We start from the raw sequence: 24709 nt of genomic DNA, 5'->3' as shown, positions 1-24709 counted from the left end.
TACAGTGTATTTTGGGCACTAATCTACATCAAGGAGAAGTGGGGAAATTAGTTTCAAACTCTGCTTTTTACCACCGAACTTTGAGAGTCCAGACGCACTTGCCGCCACCTCGAAAACACCTGGAGGAGCACCAAATCCACAACTTCAGAGCCACCACCTAAGCCTACCGCCAACTCATCAAAGAAACAAGGAAAAAAGTGATCAAAGACAGAAACTCCACCCACGCCCACAACAGCAAGGAACTCTTCAACATCATCAAGGAGTTTGCCCAACCCACCAGCGAGTCTACTGACATCTCTCCCTCACAAGACCTCTGCGACAAACTCAGCACCATTTTCCATCTCAAAATCAAGAGAATCTACGTCAACTTCGATGAAGACAACCAATACACTGAACACAACCGCCTAGTTCCCAGATGATTGGAAATGCGCTGAGGTCAACCCTCTCCTGAAGAATCCCTCGCGGACCCCACTGACCTCAAAAACTGCAGACCCTGCTCCCGTTCCCAGCGAAAGTCATCAAGAAAGCCATCAACAGCCAACTAGCCACATTCATCGAAGAGCACAACATTCTCGATTCCTCTCAATCCGACTTCAGAAAACAACACAGTACGGAAACCGCCTTCCTCGCTGCAACAGATGACATCCACACCCTACTGAGCAAAGGAGAAATAGTAGCCTTCATCCTCCTCGACCTCTCAGCCGCGTTCGACACAGTCTCTCACCGCACCCTAATACGCAGACTCCGTGACGCAGGAATCCAGGACAAGGCCCGACTGGATCCGCTCCTTCTTCTCTGGCAGAACGCAGCAGGTCAGACTCCCCCCTTTCCTCTCGGACCCTACACCTACCACCTGCAGAGTCCCCCAGGGCTCCTCCCTCAGCCCGACGCTCTTCAACGTCTACATGGCTCCGCTCGGACTCAACATTGTATCGTACGCTTACGACACCAAACTCCTCCTCTCCCTATCCAACGAATCCAACACCACCAGACACAACTTTCGAGAAAGCATAGAAGCAGTCGCCAAATGGATGAAAAACAGCTGCCTACAACTAAACACCAACAAAACAGAATTACTCATCATGGGCCCAAACACTGATGCCTGGAGCGACACCTGGTGGCCCCCCGCCCTCGGAAACCTGCCAAACCCCACGGACCACGCACGCAAGCAGGGAATCATCCTTGACTCGGAGCTCAAAATGGACCGCCAGATCAACTCTGTCTCGTCCCTCTGCTTCCACACCCTCCGCCTCCTTCGTAAGACCTTCAAATGGATCCCCCTCTAACACAGAAAGACCGTCACTCATGCCCTGGTCATCAGCAGACTTGACTACAACAACACACGCCGAAATAAATAAAAACCTCACTCGCAAGCTACAGAACATCCAGAACGCCACCGCAAGACTGGTCCACAACCTGACAAGACACTGCCACATCTCCCAGCACCTGCGCACACTCCACTGGCTTCCCGTCGAGGCGAGAATCACCTTCACGATACTCACCCACACACACAAGGCCCTCAATGGCACCGGAGCAGCATACCTGAACAGCTGACTCAAATTCCACACACCCCAAAGGACCCTACGTTCAGCCCAGCTCTTCTACGACATGGTCCCCCACACCAAGAAGACCAGATCGGGAGGCCGCTCCTTCTCCTTCCTCACGGTAAGAGGCTGGAACTCCCTTCCGCTCCACCTTAGACAGACAACATCACTCCCCATCTTTGTAAGAATCCTTGCTCTTCAACAGACCTCCTCCTTGATGGAATGGATTCTGCAACCCCCCCTAGCGCCTTGAGACCCTCACGTAGTGAGTAGTCACGCTTAACAAACCCCTGATTGATTGATTGATTGAAAGTACAAGTTTCCGAGTCAAAACAGAACCCCCTTGACGGCGCATTATAACCCACACCGGACCAACAGCGTGGATGAAATGAAAAGTGCACAGACAGCTGCCTCTCCTGTCCGTCAGTCACTCTTTGACCATATGCAGTGATCCACTCCCTTGTGGCTGGGGTTGTGCTGTGCAAACACCATGGACGCGTTTTAAAACCCTCTTTAGAGGGGGTTCAGGGAGGCCACCAAGGGTTTTTTGGGAAAGAGGTGCCAATGATGTGTTTTAAAGCACATTACGCTACTGTGGAGTTCAGGGCTCTCCTTCCCGCGTGCACGACTGGCCATTCTGTCGCTATGGGATTTACCCAGGAGGCTGCCGGATGTGGGACTGCTCTCAGAGCAAGCCCATGACCCCTGGCCCCAGTGCAGTCCTGGCCTCCTGAACTGAGGGCTGCTTTGGACATTTTCAGCACATTAGAGGGAGTGGCCAGTGCTAGCAAAGCACATGATTGGACAAGGAATATTGATCAAACTTAGGTGGACTGTAAATATTGCTTCATAGGGTCTTTGGCAAGATATCTATGAAGGTATGTGGAGTAAAATGTGTGATAAGAGGTGGCTTTGTGCATTTTTGAGGCGTCTTTCACCACACGTACACAAGTACGAGTGTCTAGGCACAGGCAATCTCACACAGTTCCTAATTTGTAAAAAAGTAAGTGCGGGCCCTGTCAGGAGGCCACTGCAGCTTGCGCCACGCATTGTCTCTGCCAGCACTGCCAATGACAGTACCAACACAACTACTAACATTACACTCCCACAAGGGTGAACATTCAGACTATTCCAGGCCCCCAAAGCTACGAGAATGGGTTGAGGAGCAGGTATTAGTCATTTTTAATGTATATTAATATATTAATTAACTGTTGTTCTGCTCATTTCGAAATTAGTCAAACAGTGCCAACTTGAGGCAAACAATAACAAGTGCTAGTGTTATCAATTATGTGCCAGTGCCGAGCACCAGAAACCACCGTCTCAAATTAAACACTAATCCTACACCATACTCAAAAAGAGGAACCACAGGCGAGTGTGGGCGGGTGGAGGGGGGGGCGGTCTGCAAGCGGCGGCTTTGGTTGGTCTTCTTGCAGTAAGACACGTAGAGTGGGTATAGAGCCCTGGGGTGGCATGTGCAAGGCCCAGGGCAAGCCTTCGCCATGGCTGGGCACACTACCATCCACTCTATCTCCATTTAAAGTTTCAGTAACAATCTGGGGGGTGACGTGCCCACTGCCCGGACCTTGGTCTCGGAGTCTCTGGCAGGAGGTGGCGGCACCTTCAGTTGTATCAATATTTAACTCTGTGCCCGCCACGCTCACTTGCTCCTCGTCTCTTCCTATATGGCGGACATGTCATGTGTATTTGTAAAGTGCACTATCACCCGCGAGGGTATCCCGGAGCTCTTCTGTTATTCAGATGTAGCAGAGGGTCCAACGTGTACCCCTTCCTGTGGTGGTGCCCTCAAGGCGGATGCCAAGCCTTTCTTGGGCACGCGGGTGCCTGTTCTGATTGCGACCCCTCTTTTCTGCACAGGGACACCTATAGGAGCCTGCCACGGGTGTGGGGTCCGTTCCCCCACAGCTAGTCCCTGGCTGCAGCTACAATACAGGGGCCCCAGTGGCTGCTGAGTTAAATATCCATTGGAAACACCTTAGACCTGATGTTAAACTGTGCCTCTGGAGCGCAGTTTCCATGTAGCTCCACTAATGGTTTATATACAGGTGCAAGGCGTTATCGTGTTTGGATCGGCACTGTTTGGCAAACAGGTGGAAGGGGGTGGGATGGCTTGTTAGGGGGTGGCTCAGCGAGATGAGCTGGTATTAACAACAAACGACACCACTTGGTGAACATGCTCACATCACTAGTGCACAAATGAGTGTGCACCAGAGGTGTTTTGGAGCCAATACTATTAATAGATTTACACAGGTTTAGGTAAAGAATCGATAACCCTGTCTGCATAGTGTTTAATAGGAAAACATAGAAATGGGTCCTTCCGCTGTGGTGGTGGGAGCGAGGCCAGCGTTCTATTGTTTCATTTATTAAAACTTTCAAACCAGTGAACACGACTAAATTCATCCTAGGGGGTCTGCGGGCCCCCTCCTCTAGTTCACATGCATGGAGCTTGCACTGTGTGTTGTGAACAGACTGCGTTCTATGCATCCTCTGAGGGGGGCTGGGTGGCCTCAGGCAGCATTTGGCTTCTTTTGCTCTGGAATCTTCAGCCATTGGCTGGAGACATTGTCATTCACATCCTCGATCAGTAGGGTGACCAGATTCTCAAAACAAAAAACGGGGACAGGTCATAGACATAGAATTAGGACTACTGTTTGCAGTAACCATCGACATAAAAGTAGGACAAGTTCAAAACTGTCATAGACATAGAAAAAGGACTACAATGACAGCTCCCTCCACCGACGGAGATGAAGCATTACAGACGACAAATCAGAGGTCTTTTATTACTACTTGCAAGTCCCTTTGTGACTACCAAAATTCATAAACTTTTGGCCTAAGGTTACATTGTGAATCATGCCCAAAGTACTGACGCTGTTCAGACCAAGTACAAATCAGCTTGAAGTGCATATTGTCACTGCACTCTAGCACTAAGCAGTGAGCCCGCTCGTGTGGACCTCCCCATTCTGCTTGCTTACAAGGCCAAACTCAAGTTGAATTTGGGCAGGAGAGGTGTGGCGAGGCAAACGGAAGGGCTGCCTGTAGATCTTAAGAATGTACAGAATGAGTGATTCCATTGTATTGCCTCTTGGCCACACACACACACACGAGTCACACCCACGCACAGACTTGCACATAGCGGCCATCAGTGAAAGGTGCACACAACATGCATGGCACAGCACCTTTCACAGGCCGGCTGATGTAACCTGATTTCTCTGTGCTGGTTAGATACTCACTTGACACTGCTTACTAATGCCACTATACATGATCAATCTTCTCCCACATAATTTCTTATTAGTAGCGTAAGGCTGTCGGCCGCGCGGGATCTGACCAAGTAAGTGTGTGCATAAGCATCACAGGGCCCGAGGCTGGCTTGCCCAAAATGCTAGGGGAGGCGTGCTCCAGTCTGCCCCGGTCAGTTTTCACTTCACTTCACTGTGGCGCGCCAACAGCCCAACTGGGCTTTAGTTGGATGATAGGTAATTAAATTAAGAGCTTACAAGATGCTTGTAGGTGTCTCGCGAAGGTGGTGCCCGTGTATGTGAAGGCGGCTGATACCCAGATGTATACCTGTGGTACATGACTGCTAGCTAAACTGAAGATGAAGTGCATTAAAAACACACTAATTATTGGAGCGTGTGGGTGGGAAATAGAGCAGGACGTTTATTTTGTATATTAACTCATTTGTGCTGAGCGGCCTCAAGTTAAACAGGCCATTCCTTAAAGAACTTTGAAACAAATGTCTAAGTGTTGCGAGAGACTCGTTTTTAAAATTATAAAAACTACAGCGCACTAGCAGTTTGCTATACTTGAGACTTCCCTGCGCCTCCAGGTGCGTTGCTTCAGCTGAAACTTTTTTTGTTTCTCAAATGTAATTTATTGTAATATATTTCCCTCTCTTCATTGCTTGATTTTGCTCACTAAAAAGTGTCACTCATAATTACATTGAAAATATGAAAATGTTACACATAGCAATATAAAACCTTGGCTGCCATGGCTGCTTAGTCCTGCTCGCAAAGGACTACCGTCCGATTTTCGGAAAATTAGTGTTTGCAAAGTCTAATTCGGCCGGGACATTTCAGATGAAGATATTAAACAACATTAGGGCAAGCATTTAACCCTGGTTCAAGTCATTTATACCTTCCTGGATATGCACTTTCCATCACCAAGGTTGATCCTAACACGTAGGTGGCGCTGCGTTGTACAAAGAGAAGGGAAATCCTGGGAGAAAGGCTCTCTCTTCAAAGGATTTCCCTTCCTGCTACAACGCTCAGCTCACCTACGTGACATCACGTTAAGAAAAGAGAGCATGCGAGCGTCTGCTCAACCGAAACACCAATAAAAAACCGGGACATTTCTATGTTTACCCCGGACACGGTTTAAAAACCCGGACATTTCACTGACTTGGAGAAAAGTGTCGGGACACCGGGACATTTCTCCAAAAACGGGGACCGTCCGGGGAAAACCGGGACGTCTGGTCACCCTATCGATCAGCCAAAGCGATATTTAATCTCACTGCATTTCTATTGGTGTTTGGCTGTGTTCTTCCACTGGAATGCATGAGGGACTCCTTTACATCTGAAATCAGATGTCTCTCGGTAGCACCGGGGTGTGAAAGAGTACAGCAGCTCTTTCTGCAGCTTCACTTTATCAAATGCGTTTCTCTGCGCTTTAGTACAGCATGACCAGTGCTTTAAATGGGCCGGTACTCACCGGTACTGAGTACCGGCACTTCTCCACTGCCAAGGAGAGTACCGGTAGCAAGAAATGTTCGCTCATTGCTGCTAGTGCTGCTGAGCTCGCGACAGTCAGAGCGGAGCAGATCTGACATCCGAAGCGCCTCTTAGCCCTTAGCCGAGCCACCATGAACCATTCAGCAGCGGCTCATTTGCATTATGCACGGGATGTGGGCTGTCCGGTGTTGGAGATCTCACCCCCCTGCCGTGTCTGAGAGGAGTCCCCATCCAGGCCCTGCTCTGTCAATCTCGTTTGCACCGTCGCTGGCGCTGCGAAGTAACTAAGGAATAATCGCTGGGAGCCTTGTGTGTATTTTCTGCTTATGTGTTCGTGTTTGCCTGATATTGTGTATGTTTGTCAGAGAAATGAGATCATAGAGGAAGAGAATCGGGACACTTAAAGGGTATTTGAAAAGAAACGTGTGGAAAGCTCGTGTCTGTGTGTATGTGCGCGCACTCTACACGATCTAAGGATTTCACTTAAGTCAAGCACGTAAGAAGAGTATGACATTAGGAGGCTGCAAATATTACAACAAAGAAACATTAACATTTCGTGTTTACCCTTCATTTCATGTAATGAGTTAACACGTTTTGTTTAGATTAATACATTCCTCACGTGTTTTGGTATGTCCTGCAAGTGGTGTCTGAGACGCAACTAGCGCCACCATTATTTTTGGGGGGTGGAAGGGTTGATAGAAAAATGTGGGGTGGGGGGCCGTCTTCTTCCAGCAATAGGCAGAGTAGAGATCCAGGGGTTCTAAGAAGGGGTGAAAAAACAACAAAGCCTCGTTAGGAAGTAAATGGTCTTTTAAAGACCTGTGAAGTACTCGGTGCGGCTGCGATAAGACAGACACCAGACCAGCCAGCCTACAACAGCCCAAAAACTGTCTGTGTGTAGCTGTCTCAGCCCGGGCTGACACACCGGAGGGGGGGGAGGGGGGGGGGGGGCTGTAGCTCCTTGAGCCCAATGGGCGTTGCGAGTCTGAGTGGTGTAGAATTTATTATTAATGATGCTATGCAGCATCTCTTTGGTTATGGGACACACTGAATATTAGCCTGAAAGTGCGAATACTACTGGAGATGGCTTGGATGCTCTCATACTTTACAAGCTCCTTCCATTATGATTTAGGGCTTGTTCCAAACAAGTCTTCACACCACCCTTTCTTAGCACATGTAGCCTTTAATCTGCACATATCCTAAGTTTGAGACTAATATCAGGCAGTTCAAGGGCCAAATGAATACTCAATAGAAGTGTCTTTGTATCAGCATGTCTCGCTCTGCCTCTAACCCCGCCCACTAACCAAACCCCTAACTCAATTTAATGAGAACCTGCACTTATATTTTCCCATTTAAAGCACTGAGCATGACGTTTGTATGGAGTGCGTGTGACTGATCCGTGCGCTATACAAACATCATGCCTGTTGGCTTTTGCAATGCTTTTTATTGCACAAGCATGCACTATGTGCCTGATGTTGGCGTCCTTGACGTGCGTCGCACATACGAAGGCAGCTCTGGCCCTTGACCATGCTGGTGTTTGATAGTGCACTGGAAAGACAGCGCTCTAACCTTCGGTGCACTGGGCTTACCAATTACACGCAAACGGCCTGATGTACTAAGATTCGATTCCCAAAAATCTATCGCAGCAAACCACCATCCCTGTGATTTCATTTGAAAACAGAAAACATATATTTTTTAAAGCAGCCGGAGTCACTTACAAGAACCAAGGCTGGTTAGAAAGCAAAATAATGTTTTCTGTTTTGAAAAACTTCAGTGACAACAGTGGTCCCCTGCACCCTTGCCCATTTCCCTCAAAGCCGCCAACCTCATTCCCAAAGCGTAAGAAGTCCAAATTCTCCTTTGCAAATCAGTTAGCACCCCAACTCAGGAGTTATGAGGTCTAGAATGGTTTGGGACTGGAATTACGGTTGCAAATCACACATGCCACACCCACTCAAAATTTGGAAGGAACGCCCCTTACATACGCTTTCTAAATGGCAATTTGCTAAGAGTCGCAAACCCCATTGTGCCTACAATTAGACGTTTTGGGCCCGATTCACAGAACTAACTTAAGACAAAATTCTAAACTTACTACTTTTGGTATTCACAGAAGTTAGGATTTTGTCTTAAGTTTGTCTTAAGACAGACTTAAGAAAGACTTAAGACAACATCCTAACTTCTGTGAATATCAACAGTAGTAAGTTTATGATTTTGTCTTAAGTTAGTTCTGTGAATCGGGACCTTTGTGTCGGAATGGGGTGGCGCAGCCACTTGAGGGCATCAAATTAGCCAGCCCCTCACCCCACCCCCTCAGTGTGGAGCATGGAGGGGTCTCTGGTTGGGCTTTAGGCCGCCACTACCTACAGTGGCACCACAAAATGATGGCGCCTCCTGCAGAATGCAGTGACGTGCCTCTGAGACTCCCATATACCGCAAGTATTCATACTGATAGGGTGATTGGTGGGGGCGGGCGTGAAGGTTCAGGGCCCCCTGCTCAGCATGGGCAGCAGGGGCCTCTGTTATGCCCCTGGTTACCAAGCAGTCTTCTAATTTCTGGGATGGCCTCAGAATACTTTACATGTCTCAGGATCCCTGGGGCTACTGATGCTTTCCCAGCCTCTCATTGGCTCTAAAACTGAAGACCCCAAAGCCAGCCTCACCAAACAGTCAAATGTGACGTCATGACACCTACTGTCTGCTTGATGACCCAGCAGTGAGTAGCTGCACATGAACGGGAACACACACACATACAGTGGATCTCCAGACACATGCACATACAACAACCCAACTAACAGACTCACCTGTCCAACGCTCAAATTAACTCATATTTCGCTATACTAACTCACCACTAATCCTTTTTGGGTTCAGGATTTTCGTGCTACTCGCTGAAAACCGCTTCAAAGCCTCGTAAGTGGTAATAAGCGCTATTTATATACAATTACATCCGCACACACTTAAAGAAAATGCTGCCCCACAAAACATTGTGCAAGTTATGTTATGGATTTTGATATATTTTACAAAACACTGGTCCCTACATATGGACAGAATGAATTACAAACAAATAATCAGAACACCTGATAAGTGTAGTGTCTATTGTCCAGCCGGACAAGAAGTTTTAATTAAGCGTTTTGGTCAATAAAACAAAAATTTAAGAACACTGAGATAACAAGTGGGCACAGCCGTGACCCACAACATAGAAGACAAAACAACGAAAGCAATGGCCAAAAGGGCAAAGCTACAGTAGGTCTGTGAACTTGTATTCAGTATTTACAGACGTGAATTTTCATAACCACAGCTTTGCATTTTTACAATATTTCAATATCATATTGCATAAGGGTTTTTTTGCAAGTCGACGACGTTTCGATGCCTTATTAAATTTGGGCATTATCATCAGGACAAAGAATTAATCATTGTTGTCTTTTTTGAAAATTATCACTATGCCTTTCTGCGAGCATAGTGAAATTGAATTTCAAAAAGATGTTTGGAGCAATAGCTAGTCACTCGGAGTGGTATCAAGGAGCAGCCGAATCGGAGATAAGCTCGTCTGTGTCCAAGGACTGGTTAGAGCATAATAGCTCGTTTTGGAGGACTGGAGGCTCGGTGGCGGTTACCGCAGTCTTGTGCTTTTTATATAGCACATGACTCACCCGGGGGCATCTCAGCGCTGTACCAATGGTAAGTCAGAGAGGGGAACGGAGAAAGAGTTATATTATGAAGAAGCAGACTTAGAACAAGAATGTTTTTAATTGTTTCCTGAAAGACATATAGGTGCTGGATTTTCGCAGGGCCACTGGTAGTGAATTCCGGTATTTGGGGGCTATATACGAGAAAGCTCTGCCACCTGTGCGGGTTAACCGAATACGAGGGATCTTCAAGAGAGCTAAGGCATCAGATCTTAAATTGCATTCATGTGATTGTTTGGAAAGTTTGTTTTGGAGGTAGGATGGTCCCTCCCCTATAAGAGCTTTAAAGGAGAGACAGCATATTTTGAACAAGGATCTTTTTTGCACCGGAAGCCAGTACAGTTGTCTGAGCTGGAGGAGGGATGGGGATCCAGGGGGACAATTTAGAATCATTCTGGCGGCGGTGTTCTGTATTACCTGCTATTTTGCCAGAGTGGTAGCGCCTACTTCAGCCAACAGGGCGTTTCCGTAATCTAACCTGCTCACTACCATTGCCTGTACTACAGTTCTGCAATGTTCCAATGGTAGATAGGGAATGATTCTACGTAATAGACGCAGGTTATAGTAACATGATCCTGCAATATTTTTTACATTATCTTTCATGTTAAGCATAACATCCAGCTGGATCCCCAGGCTTTTCACGGAGGAGGAAGGCATTGGTGCATCACCCAATTGGGGGGGCCACCAGTCAGGAGTCCAAAAGTGGGTGTCCTTACCCAAGAGCATAAGCTCAGTTTTTTCCGGGTTGAGCTGCAGATACCGCTCCTTCATCCAGTTCGCGATTGCTAGCATACCGCCCGAAAAGCGTAGTTTCTCGTCAGTAATATTTTTGCCTATTGAAAATAGTAGCTGCGTGTCATCGGAGTACGAGACTATCTCGAAGCTGGAAGATTGGACTATCTTGGCCGGGGGGGCCAAGTATATATTAAAAGAGGGTGGGGCTAAGAAAATAGCCCTGAGCCACCCCTTTGCCCAACAGGATTTTTTTTTTGAGACGAATGGTCCAAGTGTAGTGGTTTGCCATCTGTCCATTAAGAAATTTCTCAGCCACTGTAAGGCTATGCCCCCGATGCCACACTCAATCAGTCTCTCCGCTAGCCGCTGATGAGATATCGTGTCAAAAGCTGCGGAGAGATCTAAGAGGATCAGGATCGAGGGTCCTCCGGCATCGAGGGTACGTCTCAGCGAATCAGTAACACCCAAAGTGGCTGTTTCTGTGCTGAAGCCGGTGCGAAAGCCCGACTGGGAGGGATCTAGTATGTCTTTGATTTCCAAATACTGACTGAGTTGTGTATTTATTGTGGACTTCAGCAGTTTCCCCAGTAGGGGTTACAGGGATATTGGCCTGTAATTACTTAACCCCTGGGGATCTGCAGATGGCTTTTTTAGGATGGGCCGCACAGAGGCCTCTTTCCATGCGCTCCGAAAGAGGCCAGTAGAAATAGAGGCATTGAGGATGTTTTGGACAATGGGAGCGCAAGTTGGAGACAAAAGAGCCATAACGCTAGGTGGACATAGGTCCATTGGTGAACCGGATTTTGCTGTTCGCATTAGTTTGTTTGTATCAGCAAGTGAAATGGGCTTGAACTGGTTGAGAGCACCTACAGTTGAAGTAGAGGAGTTTTTCAAGTTAATGTTTGGACAGGAGTTGTTGATGTCGGTGGCAGGAAAGTTAACATACATTTTGGCAATTTTGTCATTAAAAAAAGTGTGCTATAGAGTCACATAATATTTGGGATTCAGGTGGTGTTTGTTTGCATGCTAAAGGTGAGGAAAAGTCTTTGACAATGTCAAATAAAGCTTTAGTGGAATTTCTGGATTTTTCGATTTGAGTATGTAAATATAGACATCGGGCAGTTTTTATTGATTGATGATAATGGGATAGGGATGCATTATAAACTTTCCTATCCTCTGGTGATTTTTCCTTTCTCCATTTTCTCTCATGTGCTTTGCACGTGGATTTTAGGGATTTCAATTCATCCGAGTACCAGGGAGCCGATGGTCTCTTCAATGAGGGGTTGACTCTCTTTAATGGAATCACTATATCAAATGTTTTCGTTAAGGCTGAATTAAAGCTAGATAACATAGCTGAGGGGTATCAGTCATTTAGCTCAATATTGGGGGAGAATTGGATACATGTTTCGTTAAAATTATCCAGAGTTAGGTTGTGCCATGGCCTTTTGCTTTTCCCGTTTTTATATGTAGGATTAGTCCTATATTTTGGTCCTGATTTAAGCCGAAGGGAAAATTGAATCATTTAGTGGTCAGACCAGACAAGGGGAAGCGGCTGTGATACTCTCAGTTGTTCTGAGTTGGTAAAGATGAGGTCTAGGGTATGGCCAGCCGAATGTGTTGGTCTGGACACCATCTGTTTAAGACCAATATCGCTCAAATTCTAGAAGAGCCTCATTACCTCTGGGTTTTTTTCCTCCTCTCCATAAAAATTAAAGTCTCCCGAAAGGATGAAATTGCTGGAAGCCACGGCCTGCATGGCAATGAGTTCTTTCAGGACCGTGGAGAAATTAGATTTGGATTTGGGACAAGGTGGTCGATAGAGCAAGGCCCCATCCCAGGAAATTGTTGGGGACACTGACACTTTAAAGATGCCTAGTTCCATTATATCATTGCTAATGGAAGATATCCATTGTACTTTAACACCTTCGACGCTCATGACGAGCTCAGCTCGTCATGAGGTACACCTCTCGTACACTCATGCCGAGCTGAGCTCGTCATGATTAATGGGATTTACAGATTTTCAGCGCAGGTGGGGAAAACCATACGCGTTGATGGTGTTAAGATGGTTTTTAAAGGCAATTCCTATTCCACCTCCTGACTTTCCCCTTCTGTCAAGTTAGATACATTTATAATCCGTTGGTATGGCGAGATTAATGGCCGGTATATTAGTGGGATTTAGCCAGGTCTCTGTAAAAAAGCATACATCCGGGGAGAGGGTAGAGATCATGTCCCAGATCTCTATAGAGTGTTTTACAAGAGAGCGGACATTACATAGAATATGGGTAAGATTCAGCTGGTGTTGTGTGGGTTCTGTTAATGGGTCCCTTGTGGGAAGCCCGCCCTGTAGGCTTTGAAAGCGGCATGAGATGCAAGATACAGGACCGTCCAGCGTGGCAAGAAATGAGAGATTGCACTGACATCCCAGGCTAGGTCCGCTGGGTATGCTGAGTCCTATTTCACGCAGGGCTGCTCCTGAGTAAGTATAGAACTCAGGAGCTTGGTCACTCATAGTAAACAGGGCAGCGTCTCCCGCCTCCCATTGCGGTCTGGCGCGGACGGGCACAGACGGGCTTGCCTTCGGCGCGCCCGCTGCGAGCGTCCGCTTCGCGTCTGGGCAGGTGTACCCATTTTATAAAGGAGTAGTTAGGTCAGGTGGAGTCCCGACAGCTAGCCCGCCGACCCTGCACCCTCCCAAGATGGCGGCTCCTTTTTTGACCGGTCCTTCCCCGTCTCCAAACAGCCCCGAAATCGGCTGTAAAGGAGAATCGGGAGGATCGGGTGTAGCACGCGCAGGTGAGCAGCAAACAGTGCAATAATGGGTAAAAAAAAATTCTGTGCAGGGTTTACAATTTTAAAAGCAAGATTTCTCTATTAACGCAATTTCAAAGCAACAGCTGAAACGGGGTCCCGGCTTCCGCCTCAGGAGTCCCCAAAGGTGCTGGGGAGTGCTGTGGCCTGAAATTTATGCCTATCGGCCAGGTGGAGTCCCGACAGCTAGCCCGCTGACCCTGCACCCTCCCAAGATGGCGGCTCCTTTTTTGTCCGGTCCTTCCCCGTCTCCAAACAGTCCCGAAATCGGCTGTAAAGGAGAATCCGGAGGATCGGGTGTAGCACGCGCAGGTGAGCAGCAAACAGTCCAATAATGGGTAAAAACTAAATTCTGTGCAGGGTAGATGTCAAAATATAGCTCCATTTGGGTGCAGAATTCCTGCTAATAACTACAGTGACGTGATATTTTTGTAAATTATGTTTAGGACATAATATTTTTGTCCGAAAATATTTATTGATATACATATACTTGAAGAGGAGAATATGTGATGTGTTGCTTTAATATATATATATATATATATATATATATATATATATATATATATATATATATATATCGTCCACTCCTCCCTTATCCAGGAAATGAACACGCACTCGTCAGGATCTCGCTTTCCTATTTCTTTATTTATCCAAAGTTCTCAATTCGATTACCAACGCGTTTCGCCGCCAACTGACGGCTTGATCACGCCGTCAGTTGGCAGCGAAACGCGTTGGTAATCGAATTAAGAACTTTGGATAAATAAAGAAATTGGAAAGCGAGATCCTGACGAGTGCGTGTTCATTTCCTGGATTAGGGAGGAGTGGACGATTGAATTCGGAACTCGCACCGATAGGAGGCGCGCCAGGGGTCAACCAGAAACGAGCCAAGTTGTTGTGATATATATATATATATATATATATATATATATATATATATATATATATATATATATATATATATAATGCAACATATATATATATATATATATATAAATATATATATATAACTTGAAGCTGTGCATCCACACTTATATGTAGCTCCAAGTAATTAACACAAGGGCTCTTTTTAGAGCCACCCTATAACTTACAACTTAGGCCCAACTATTTTAGGGCCATATGACGCCAACTCCTACACCCTCGCCAAAATGTATTCTGCACACAGCTGTGGTGCAGCGGCCAGACCATCTCACTTTGCAGCACAGACCTTTCGCTTTGATCCCCAGCTCTACTCACACACAGGCGTGAGTAGTTTGCACTTTAAAAATACCATATTGATTTACCTTCGCGCTCCCTATACAACAACACCTAAGTACCACACACAAGCTACAATGTTCTAAACAAAAGTTCATCCAAGTAGCTATAACTACATGCTGACACTACTTGCACAGATGTAGCACAGCGGCCAGAGCACATGACTTCACAGCATATGACACACAGTTTGGGCTCAGGCTTTCATCCCGGAGTCCGGCAGCAGCTCCGTTTAGCAGCATGAGACTCTAGACAATACCTCACATATATTCCATACCCCAGGACTTTCATACCAGTACCGGTCAGTAGTTCATCCTAGTAGTTATAAACACCTGTTGACACTACTTTCACAACTGTAGTACAGCGGCCACGGCACATGACTGCACATCATAAGACACACAATTTGGGCTCACGCTTTAATCCCAGAGTCCCGCACCACCTCACCTTAGCAGCATCACACTCTAGGCAATACCTCACTTAATTTCCGTAGCCCAGCACTTTCACACCGGTAGGGGTGAATACTTCGCTTCGTACCCCCTCTATAGCTCACCCTAAACACCCCACATAGGTTACAGTGCTCCTACCCTCCTCTTTCCCACTCTTTTCACCCTTTTTTCCCCTTACTCGCTTCAACTGAATCACAAAATGGCGGCAAACACTGCCCAGTTGCAACCACTCGCACCGCTCGCAGCCAATCAGCAGCAAGCTCGTGCTCTTACCGCCTTAGCCCATCAGATGGCAGAATTCCCAAATATCGATATCTGAAAAATTTGATTTTTCTCAAAAACTACTGAACAAATTTATACCAAATGAACAAAAGTGTGCTTTCTAGACCAAGACCCTTCTCCCTGCCAAATTTGGGGTAATTCTGTTCACCCGTTCGACCTGTAGCCTTGTCTAAAGTTTCCTATAGAAATTAACATGGAGAAAGCACGTTTTGGGATCCCCCTTTTTTCTCAGCCCCCTCTTAACGAATCACCTCCAATCTTTCAACATAGGAGCTGATATCAACAAAGAATTCGTTTTGAAAATGTCACAAAGATTTGTCAATCGGCGCCAAAGTTATTGGGAATAGAATGTTGCCATTTTCCTACTTAACTAAGTCCTAACTATATCTACCTACTGGCGACTGCCAGTAGGTAATATATATATATACGCGTAAGGATGTATGAGTGTTCTTGCTGACCCACGATGCAGACGAATAAAGTCAGCTTCTCTAGAAGACGGTGTTGGTCTCATTTTTCCTGTGGCTGTAAATGCAAGTTTCCAGGATCTCCATTCCTGGTTTTGAGACCGCCCTGCAGGATTGGTGGCCCCCGGTAAAATAGAGTCCTTTGGTGAATATTGAACGAGGGGGCATGATCCGCTCTCTAATGCATGCCGGCACAAAGGGACTACCGAAGCAATGCGGCGGCATTAGTTGCAGAAAGGGAGATGAGAGAGGTAATTCCTCTCTTTGGTAACACCGCGTGAAAAGCACCAAGACCAGCATTGCGGGACACTACTATGCACTATGCTGTTTGGATGTTCTTCAGCACTATTCAGCTGTATAAATATGGAATGCACCTTTGGAAAACAAATTACGTGCCAGTAGATAACATTTAAAGCCATTGATGCTGTGAAAAATGAACGATTGATCTACGCACGTTACAGAAATACCTCAGTGCATTCTGGGAGTTGCAGTGTCAAACCAACTGCACGTGACCACTTGGAAATTATAAACACATTCACCTGTGATCAAGGCGTATTCCACTCCGAAACGCGTAAGGATGTTTGAGTGTTCTTGCTGACCCACGATGCAGACGAATAAAGTCAGCCTCTCTAGAAGACGGTGTTGGTCTCATTTTTCCTGTGGCTGTAAACGCAAGTTTCCAGGATCTCCATTCCTGGTTTTGAGACCGCCCTGCAGGATTGGTGGCCCCCGGTAAAATGGAGTCCTTTGGTGAATATATGTATATATATATATATATGTATATATATATATATATAGTTAATATTTTATATTGTCCAGATGCAAAGCTTTTCCCTCTTCTACCCTTCTCAATCGAAAAAACTGACTAACATATCCATCACTCAAATTACTTTAATGTTTCACTATACTAACTCACCACTAATCCTTTTGGGGTTCCAGAGTAGCGTGCTACTTGCCAAAAAAACGCTTCAAAACCTCATCAGGGGTACCAAGCACTTTATAAATGCAAACCTTTTTTCCATCTATTCCTCCTCTACCCTTCTCTATCCAAAAAGCTGACTAATATCCACCACTCAAATTACAATCACATTTCACCATACCAATTCAAGACTAGTCATTTATAGGTTCCGGAGTAGTGTGCTTCTCACCGAAAAAGCACTTCAACACCCCATCAGGGGTAACAAGCGCTTTATAAATGCAAACCTTATGCGCTCTTCTAGCCCTCCGCTATCCTTCTGAATCCCAATAACTAACTAACCTTTCCACCACTTAAATTACTTTCATTTTTTACTATACTAATTTAACACTAATCCTTTATGGGTTTCGGAGTAGCGTGCTACTCGCCGAAAAAGCGTGGTGGTAGTAGGTGCTATATAAATGCAATTACAATACAATACAGTACATTCAATTGCTGACGTGTATACATTTTATTTTTAAAAAATGCAATTTAAATATACCATCCAGAGCACGTGTAAAAACTAGCACGGGAAGGTTTGAGCCTAAGAGCAACAGGCTGCAGAGGCGTCAGCCGGAGGTGGTTAACCCACTGAGCTATTTCGCTTGCTACTCCCCTCTCTCCTTTACCACTCTTGCAGGCAGCATCATCATTGCCACAATTACACGGTGTCTTCTTTACTCACAAGTTCTGGAATGTTTCCAGGGAGTCGTCTGGGGTGAAGACATTGAGGAGGCTGATGACCTGGGGAGAGAGCGACACCACAGCGTGAGACACAGGCATGGTAGGAGAGAGACAAGCAGGAGAGAGAGACAAGCTGGTTCAAGGAGTGTGGAAGATGGAGAGACAAGCTACTTCATGGAGTGTGTTAGAGAGAGGCAAGCTGGTTCAAGGAGTTAGATAGCACAGCGTGAAAAACAGGCAGAGTGAGAGAGAGACAAGCAGGGAAGAGAGACACACAAGCTGGTTCTAAGAGTGTGTGAGAGAGAGGCAAGCTGGTTCAAGGAGTTAGACAGCACAGCGTGAGAAAGAGGCAGGGTGAGAGAGAGACAAGCAGGGAAGAGAGAGACACAAGCTGGTTCTAAGAGTGTGTGAGAGAGAGGCAAGCTGGTTCAATGAGTTAGACATAGACATAAATAGGAATAATTCTATGCATAGCTACCGGAGGTACGTGGCAAGGGAGATCCAAATTAATTGGCAGTGTTAGCTAAATCATGTGGAAATGAAAGAAGGCAAATTATGTGGCATATATAACAAGGAGAAGGGAAAATTACGCGGGTCATATTGTGGCTTTACGTGCTTAAATCTCAGGCATTGATGCAAAAGAACCCCAGTGCGATTGGAAACACCCAGGGTGCTTACGAAAGGGCAGGATAAACCTTGAATAGATTCTACCATCAGCCAGTGAGAAGGCCCCGGATGGAGAGCCCGAGGGGCCTCCTCGTGATGCTGCGCTCTGCACTCGGTCTGAGTAAAACCTCCAGGCAGGGACCAGGTGCGGCACTGGGCAGAGAAGAGGCAAACGGTGTAAGACCGAGGACCCGGGGATATCAGACGACAGTACAGAGAGGGAGCGACGGGCTGCCGGCAGACGGCTGTAGGATGTCCAGCTCCACCATCACAGAGGCCGGCCGGGCTGGGACGGACTCCCCCCTCCTGACCTGCAACGGATCCCTCGCCGCGGAATGCCCCGGGCAGTTCACAACAGGAACTTTGCTTTAGTGCACGAATAAATGTATAATTAGAAGAGCGCTCACCTGTTTGCACCATTCTGTGGTTTGTGCAATAGGGGGTCGAGCGAAGGGGCTCATTCAAGGCACAGCGCCGAGGTAACAGCTGGGCCGACTGAGTACACTCTCCTAGCTGTGTTTCCATAAATCGAAGGGAAAACACGATTTTCTCCACTTTCAGATGTTAACGATGGGATTAGGCTTGAGACAAAATCACTTTTTGTTCCTTTTTGCACTGCTTGGGTGGCAAATCTAATTACCCTAGTATTGCTTGATTTCCTTCGACAAGGTTAGTCAAACACAAGGATTTATTTTTAAAATGCTCCATTGCATATTTACATCATTTATAATCAATAAATATGTTAGACAGGTTTGACGATGATTCCAGATTCCATTTCTACTACTTCTGCCTTGGCTCAAACTTTTTTCTCTAATACAACGCGTTTTTCCATTCCTCCTTCCACAAGGAGCAAAGTAGTGCAAACTGAGTCTGCTCCCGTGTTGCCCCACTACAAAGCTTCTGTAAAAGGGTAAGTAGGGAACATGGTCAGCAAAATCTCAGTTGGTGAGCCTAGTGGACGCAAAGGCTGTACACTACAATAAAACACACCGTCTTCAGTGCACCGAATTAAAGCACGCCATCTTCAGTGCACCAAATTAAAGTATGCCATCATCAGTGCACTGGATTAAAGCACGCCGTCTTCAGTGCACCGGATTAAAGCACGCCATCTTCAGTGCACCGGATTAAAGCACGCCATTTTTAGTGCACGGGATCAAAGCACGCCATCTTCAGTGCACTGCATTAAAGCACACCATCTTCAGTGCACCGGCTTAAAGCACGCCGTCTTCAGTGCACTGCATTAAAGCACGCCATCTTCAGTGCATCGGATCAAAGCATGCCATCTTCAGTGCACGGGATCAAAGCACGCCATCTTCAGTGCACGGGATCAAAGCACGCCATCTTCACTGCTCCGGATTAAAGCACACCATCTTCAATGCACCGGATTAAAGCACGCAGTCTTCAGTGCACTGGATTAAAGCACGCTGCCTTCAGTGGGGAAACATCCTTTACAACAAAACTTTTACAATGCAATGCTATTACAACGCAGGTTTTACAACGAAAACCAATACAACGCATTGCGCTGGGGGGGCGCTCTAGGATAGGGAATAGATTTAATTTACTATCCAACACCTTCCCTAGTGTCCACGGGGACTGGAGTTGGAATAGTAAATTAAACTTTTCACTATCCAGCATCCCAAAGCACTATGCGTTGTAAAGGTTTGCGTTGTAAAACTGGCGTTGTAACAGCATGCGTGGTAAGAGCATGCGTTGTAACGTCATACATCCCCTTCAGTGCATCGGATTAAAGCACGCTGTCTTCAGTGCACCGGATTAAAGCACGCCGTCTTTAATATCCTAACTCCGTGAGTTCCTTGCAGACCCCTTCATCTCCCTCCAGCCCCAAAACCCTTCAGAAGGCGAGGGTATGTGCTGTCAACCCCTGACCTCCCTGTCTTGGTGACATTCAGGCCTCTCTCCTAATGTTTGTGACTCTGGAAGGGCCAGGCTGCATGAGCTGTTACTAATTTTAACATCTGGTTGGAAGGCTCATTTTAGATCTGCAAATAGCGAACTATAATCAGGGTAAACTCTGGCAAAGATCCCACTGACAAGATGCATATCATGCGAGTTTCGTCAGATTTGAATTTTCACATATCCAAACACTATTTTGAGCAATTATTTCATATTCCTTGTGGTTTATATTTTTCATAGTGCAGCTCATTTTGACATTTCCTCTCGATGATTTTTTTCTTGGGCTGAATCCTGGGTTTTCACTAGTAAGTATGGATGAAATTTGCGAATTCGCAGTTCGCGAATTCACACGAAAGCGAATTTGCGGTCCGCAAAATTCACGAATTTGTGCGAACTTGCGAATTTTTTAATTTTGGCGTGTTCGCTGTTTTTTTTTTTTCAGGGCGGCTACCGCAAACGTACCTATGCGGTCGTTTTTGGGCGCGGCCATCTTGTTCGTGGGAGGAAAACAACTCGGCAAACTCAGAATCAAGGTAAGTTAACGCAGCACTTGCGAGATTGTATTTTTAAAGCGCGAAAAAGCAAAACAAATTCGTGAACTTGCGAATTGCGGATTGTTTGGCAATTTCGCAACGATTCGCGGATCGCAAAATTGCAAAAAATCCCCAAATTTTGCGAGCGGAATGAATTTTCAGCTCATGCTTAGTCACTAGGTACATTGTGGCCCAAATTCATCAACTCTGTTTCTTTTGAACTAAATTCAGCCAAGCCTGTTCACCGCTCATCTTCAATGGTGTTTCCATGGCTGAGGTTGGGAGAGCTGCATCGAGTCAGTCGCTAGTTTAAAACAAGCATTGGCTTTTCCAATAGATCTCAGTGGTGGGAGATTTTATCCACGCGGCACAGAATTCCGTATGAATGCCTTGAAGCATGATTGAAGTTTAAAAAAAGCCGCTGGCACGGCTGCTCCCATCATTTTGTAGGCGTGCACAAAACCCATGCGCGCTACCACAAAATGTCTTGGGCGCTTTTATGTTTTTTTAGTTACAGCTCCAAGTTGGATCAGGAACTAAAAGTAAGATCGGTAACTAAAAATAAAGTGAGCAAAAACGTAATTCTTTTTTTTAAATGGTGGGCAGGGGGAACGTTGGAACACTTGGGAGAGAAGTTTTCCTGGTGGACGGGCCCCCGGGATGGCTCTAACTGATTTAAGGTAGGGGCGCCAGGCACAGTCCACGAGAATCTTCTTGCTGATAGCAGTGCTTTGTTTTTACTGAAAGAAACAGAGGGGCTGAAGGCCACTTGATAGCAGGCCATTACTAACATCTTTTGTCATTCATATGATGGCCGGGTGTAGGTGTCAAAGGGGAGGGGCCACTGAATGATACTTTTACACTTTAGTAAGACCTTGCAGACCAGAATAGTATGTAGGCAATCACGTATTTGGTTTCATTTTTAAAACTGATAACTGCAATGTTTAAATATGATTATACATATTTAAAGATTGTCAATGTTATAGAATAATTGGAAAAATACGCTTTCATTTGAGGGGGGCAATGATTTTTTTTCTTCACTGGAGGGGCACAGCATTATAAAGTTTGAACACCTCTGCTTCAGAGGGTGGTGGAATGTCAAAGCAGCTCAGGGGAGGGCGCAGAGGCAACATGGGTGGGGTGCGAAAGCACAGTGGGAAGTGCAGGAGTGAAAGCAACACGAGGGTTGGAGGAAGCAACACAGAGGGCACAGCTGGGGGCAGCCATGGGGAAAAGCACACAGGTGAGAGCAAAAGGGAGGAGGTGGGGAGAACAGACAGCAACAAGGAGTGCATGGGGAAAGACGTAGACAAGGGAGGCCGCTGGAAAACACATGCACTCCCATGGAGGGCTTCACACAAAAGGAAGAAATAGTGCTTGAGAAGCAAGCATCGGTGGCAGCCAATCAAAGATACCGTAAAGAGGCAATGTACCATGGAAGGGACCAACACAAGATTGACAAACTAGGACACAAAGAAAAAGCAGGCATATGAGAGTCAGAAGGAAAGCCAACCAGAGGTAAGCAAAGGGCAGGTTCCAAGTCCCGGCATGGCTTTGGTAAGCCACAATCTACCTCGCAACAGACAGCGCATGCGCTGTCCAGTAGACTCGACCTAAAGAGGAGATCACCCTTGACTGAATCATCGAGTGACAGACGTCCTGCTCTCCCATCATGGCCAACAGGAACACACAGTCTATGTTATGATTACCTCTCTTGTTTGTCCAAAATGTCTTTACGATCGATGGCCCTGTCAGAGTTCCGCCCTAAAATGTGCAGAACGGCCTCTATTATGCTTAGAAGGCCTCTTCTTAATCCGACAGCCATGCTGGACTCCCCCTTTAACAAATGTGCCTTGTTGTTTCTGAGATAAGAAGATGAACTGCTACTAACATGGCAGCCATGTTGCACTCGCGCTTTAAAGTGTGCATTGTTTGGTGACGTGGCTCACCTGGGGGCAAGGATTGCCTATGCCATGTAGTGTGGCCTACACTCACTGAATGAGGGCACACAGACACTCGCTACTAGTATGGGCGGAAGACCCCGTGCGGTCTCACGCCCGTTTATTTTTCCCCTTCGGGCGAGCCCGCCCTCGGGGTGTGTGTGTGCGTGACTGCGTGTGTGTACGGGCCGTGTGACTCCGTTATTACATCCCTCCAATCTTTCGTATACATAGTCTCTGCGTAGACAAACATTTAGGCCTTCTTCTTCAGGCGCCATGCGTAGTCTCTTAGTCTTTGACTGGGGGTCGGGTTCGGCCGAAGGCCATACTTCTGGTTTTCGCGGGTTCTCACTTGCTTCAGCTTCTTCTGGGTTTCCTGCGGGGACGTTGGGCCCCTCCACGGTGCTCCTCCTGACTTCCATCGTCTCAAGCTCGTCCTGTGATGGTGTAGGTCTCTCTCCGCCTTGGCACTGGGAGGTCTCGGGAGAGGTTGGTCCGTCTCCGTACTCCGTGTCTTCGGCTTGTTATTCCCCTAAGCCCTGCTCACGGGGGACTCTCTTAAACCACGATGTGTTCCGAGTGACCACTCGGGTGCCTCGTGCTGCCGACACCATGGTTCCACGGACGTTGACGACTTCCCACACTTCCGGCTCATAGGCGGTGCGGAACTTCCAATTTGGATACCTGTCTTTTAGTATAATTTTGTCCCCAACAACGATGTTCATGGGTTAGGTTCTTCGAGCTTGGCTTGCTTTGTCATTTGTCAGTTTCCTCCTATTCTGGATGGCGTTCTGATCCAATTCCGGGGGACTCCAGGTAGAGCCAGCCGGCAAGCAGTCTCTGGGAACTTTGCGGAATAACAGGTGTGCCGGGGCACATCAAGTGGTGCAATGGGGTGTTTGGCGGTATGCACTGAGAACCTGCGAGAGGCACTCTTTGGCATCATTTCCCTTTTCTACCCCGATCCGCAGGGCTCGGTTCAGCGTGCGCATAAACCGCTCGACCTCTCCGTTTGCTTGGGGCCACTTTGGAGTAATCGTCCGGTGTTTAATACCCCGAGATGCCAGATATGTCTGAAAATCTCTGCCCTGGAAGGGTGGCCCTTTGTCCGACTGGATTTCGGCAGGCAGACCCATCATTGAGAATGTCCGATCTAGTACTGTTTTTACATGTACGAATGCCGTTGACGGTACCACCTTGACAAAAGGAAATCGTGAGTCCGAGTCTATGAGCACGAGAATCTTTTGACCATCTGGGAATGTGCCAAAGTCGATGCTCAGGTTGTACCATGGCTCAAGGCAAGGTTCCTCCATGATTATGGGGTGCGGCACCGGATCGCTGCCTGTGATTGTGCATGAGTGGCAGTTGCGTACCGCCTCCTCCACCAAGGCGTCCATCCCTGGAAACTACACCTTGCTTCTGAGTCGTGCTTTGGTCTTGGACGCTCCTTGGTGCCCTTAATGCGCCAGCCGAACCACCTCCATTTGCAGACTTGTTGGAATTACGAGCGAGGTACCCCTTAGAACCACCCCATGGGGACCTTCACTGAGTTCGCTCTGTGCTCTCCAGACTTGCTGACGAAATGCTTGCTCCGTGGTCGTGAGAGAGCTGATGCCATCTAGGAAGTGTTTCCAGCACCTGGTAACCATCGTAGTCTTCACTCTCCTAAGGTACTCGTCCAATTCTGTGGCTTTCCCAACGTCCTCCAGCATTGAAGTAACGGGACAGGCCTCCTGCGAGACCATGTGCACAAACTCTTCTACCTCCGCAACCTCGTCTTGCGTGTGAGCTCGCAGGGTCGCATGAGGGTGTCGCGACAGGAAATCAGCTGGATTGTCCGCGCGGGGTCGGAAGTGCACTTCAAAGCGATACGCCTGCAGCTGTACAGCCCACCGTTCGATCCGGGGGGGGCGAGCCTAGCTGTACCAGCGAATAGTGGAACGAACAGCTTGTGGTCTGTGATTACTCGGAACTCATGGCAGTAGAGGTATAAATGGAAATGTTGGCATGCCCATTTTATCGCCAGTGCTTCGCGTTCGATTTGGGCATACCACATCTCGGT

At 47.0% G+C, this 24709-nt stretch overlaps 1 protein-coding gene across 1 annotated transcript in view; it reads right to left on the bottom strand.

Annotated features, from left to right (window-relative positions):
- LOC147693152 (mitogen-activated protein kinase 14A-like) overlaps positions 1-24709 on the bottom strand; it is a 127782-nt gene that overhangs the window by 67214 nt on the left and 35859 nt on the right. The window contains exon 3 of the mRNA XM_086939396.1: positions 17596-17654. Coding sequence (XP_086795522.1) covers positions 17596-17654 — 59 coding nt within the window. The remainder of the gene's footprint in view (positions 1-17595; positions 17655-24709) is intronic.

The sequence above is a fragment of the Lissotriton vulgaris genome, chromosome 9 (assembly GCF_964263255.1).
Source record: "Lissotriton vulgaris chromosome 9, aLisVul1.2, whole genome shotgun sequence".
NCBI classification, from domain to species: Eukaryota; Metazoa; Chordata; class Amphibia; order Caudata; family Salamandridae; genus Lissotriton; species Lissotriton vulgaris.
The sequence above is the reverse complement of the archived record's forward strand: the minus strand, read 5'-3'. Positions and strand labels throughout refer to the sequence as shown.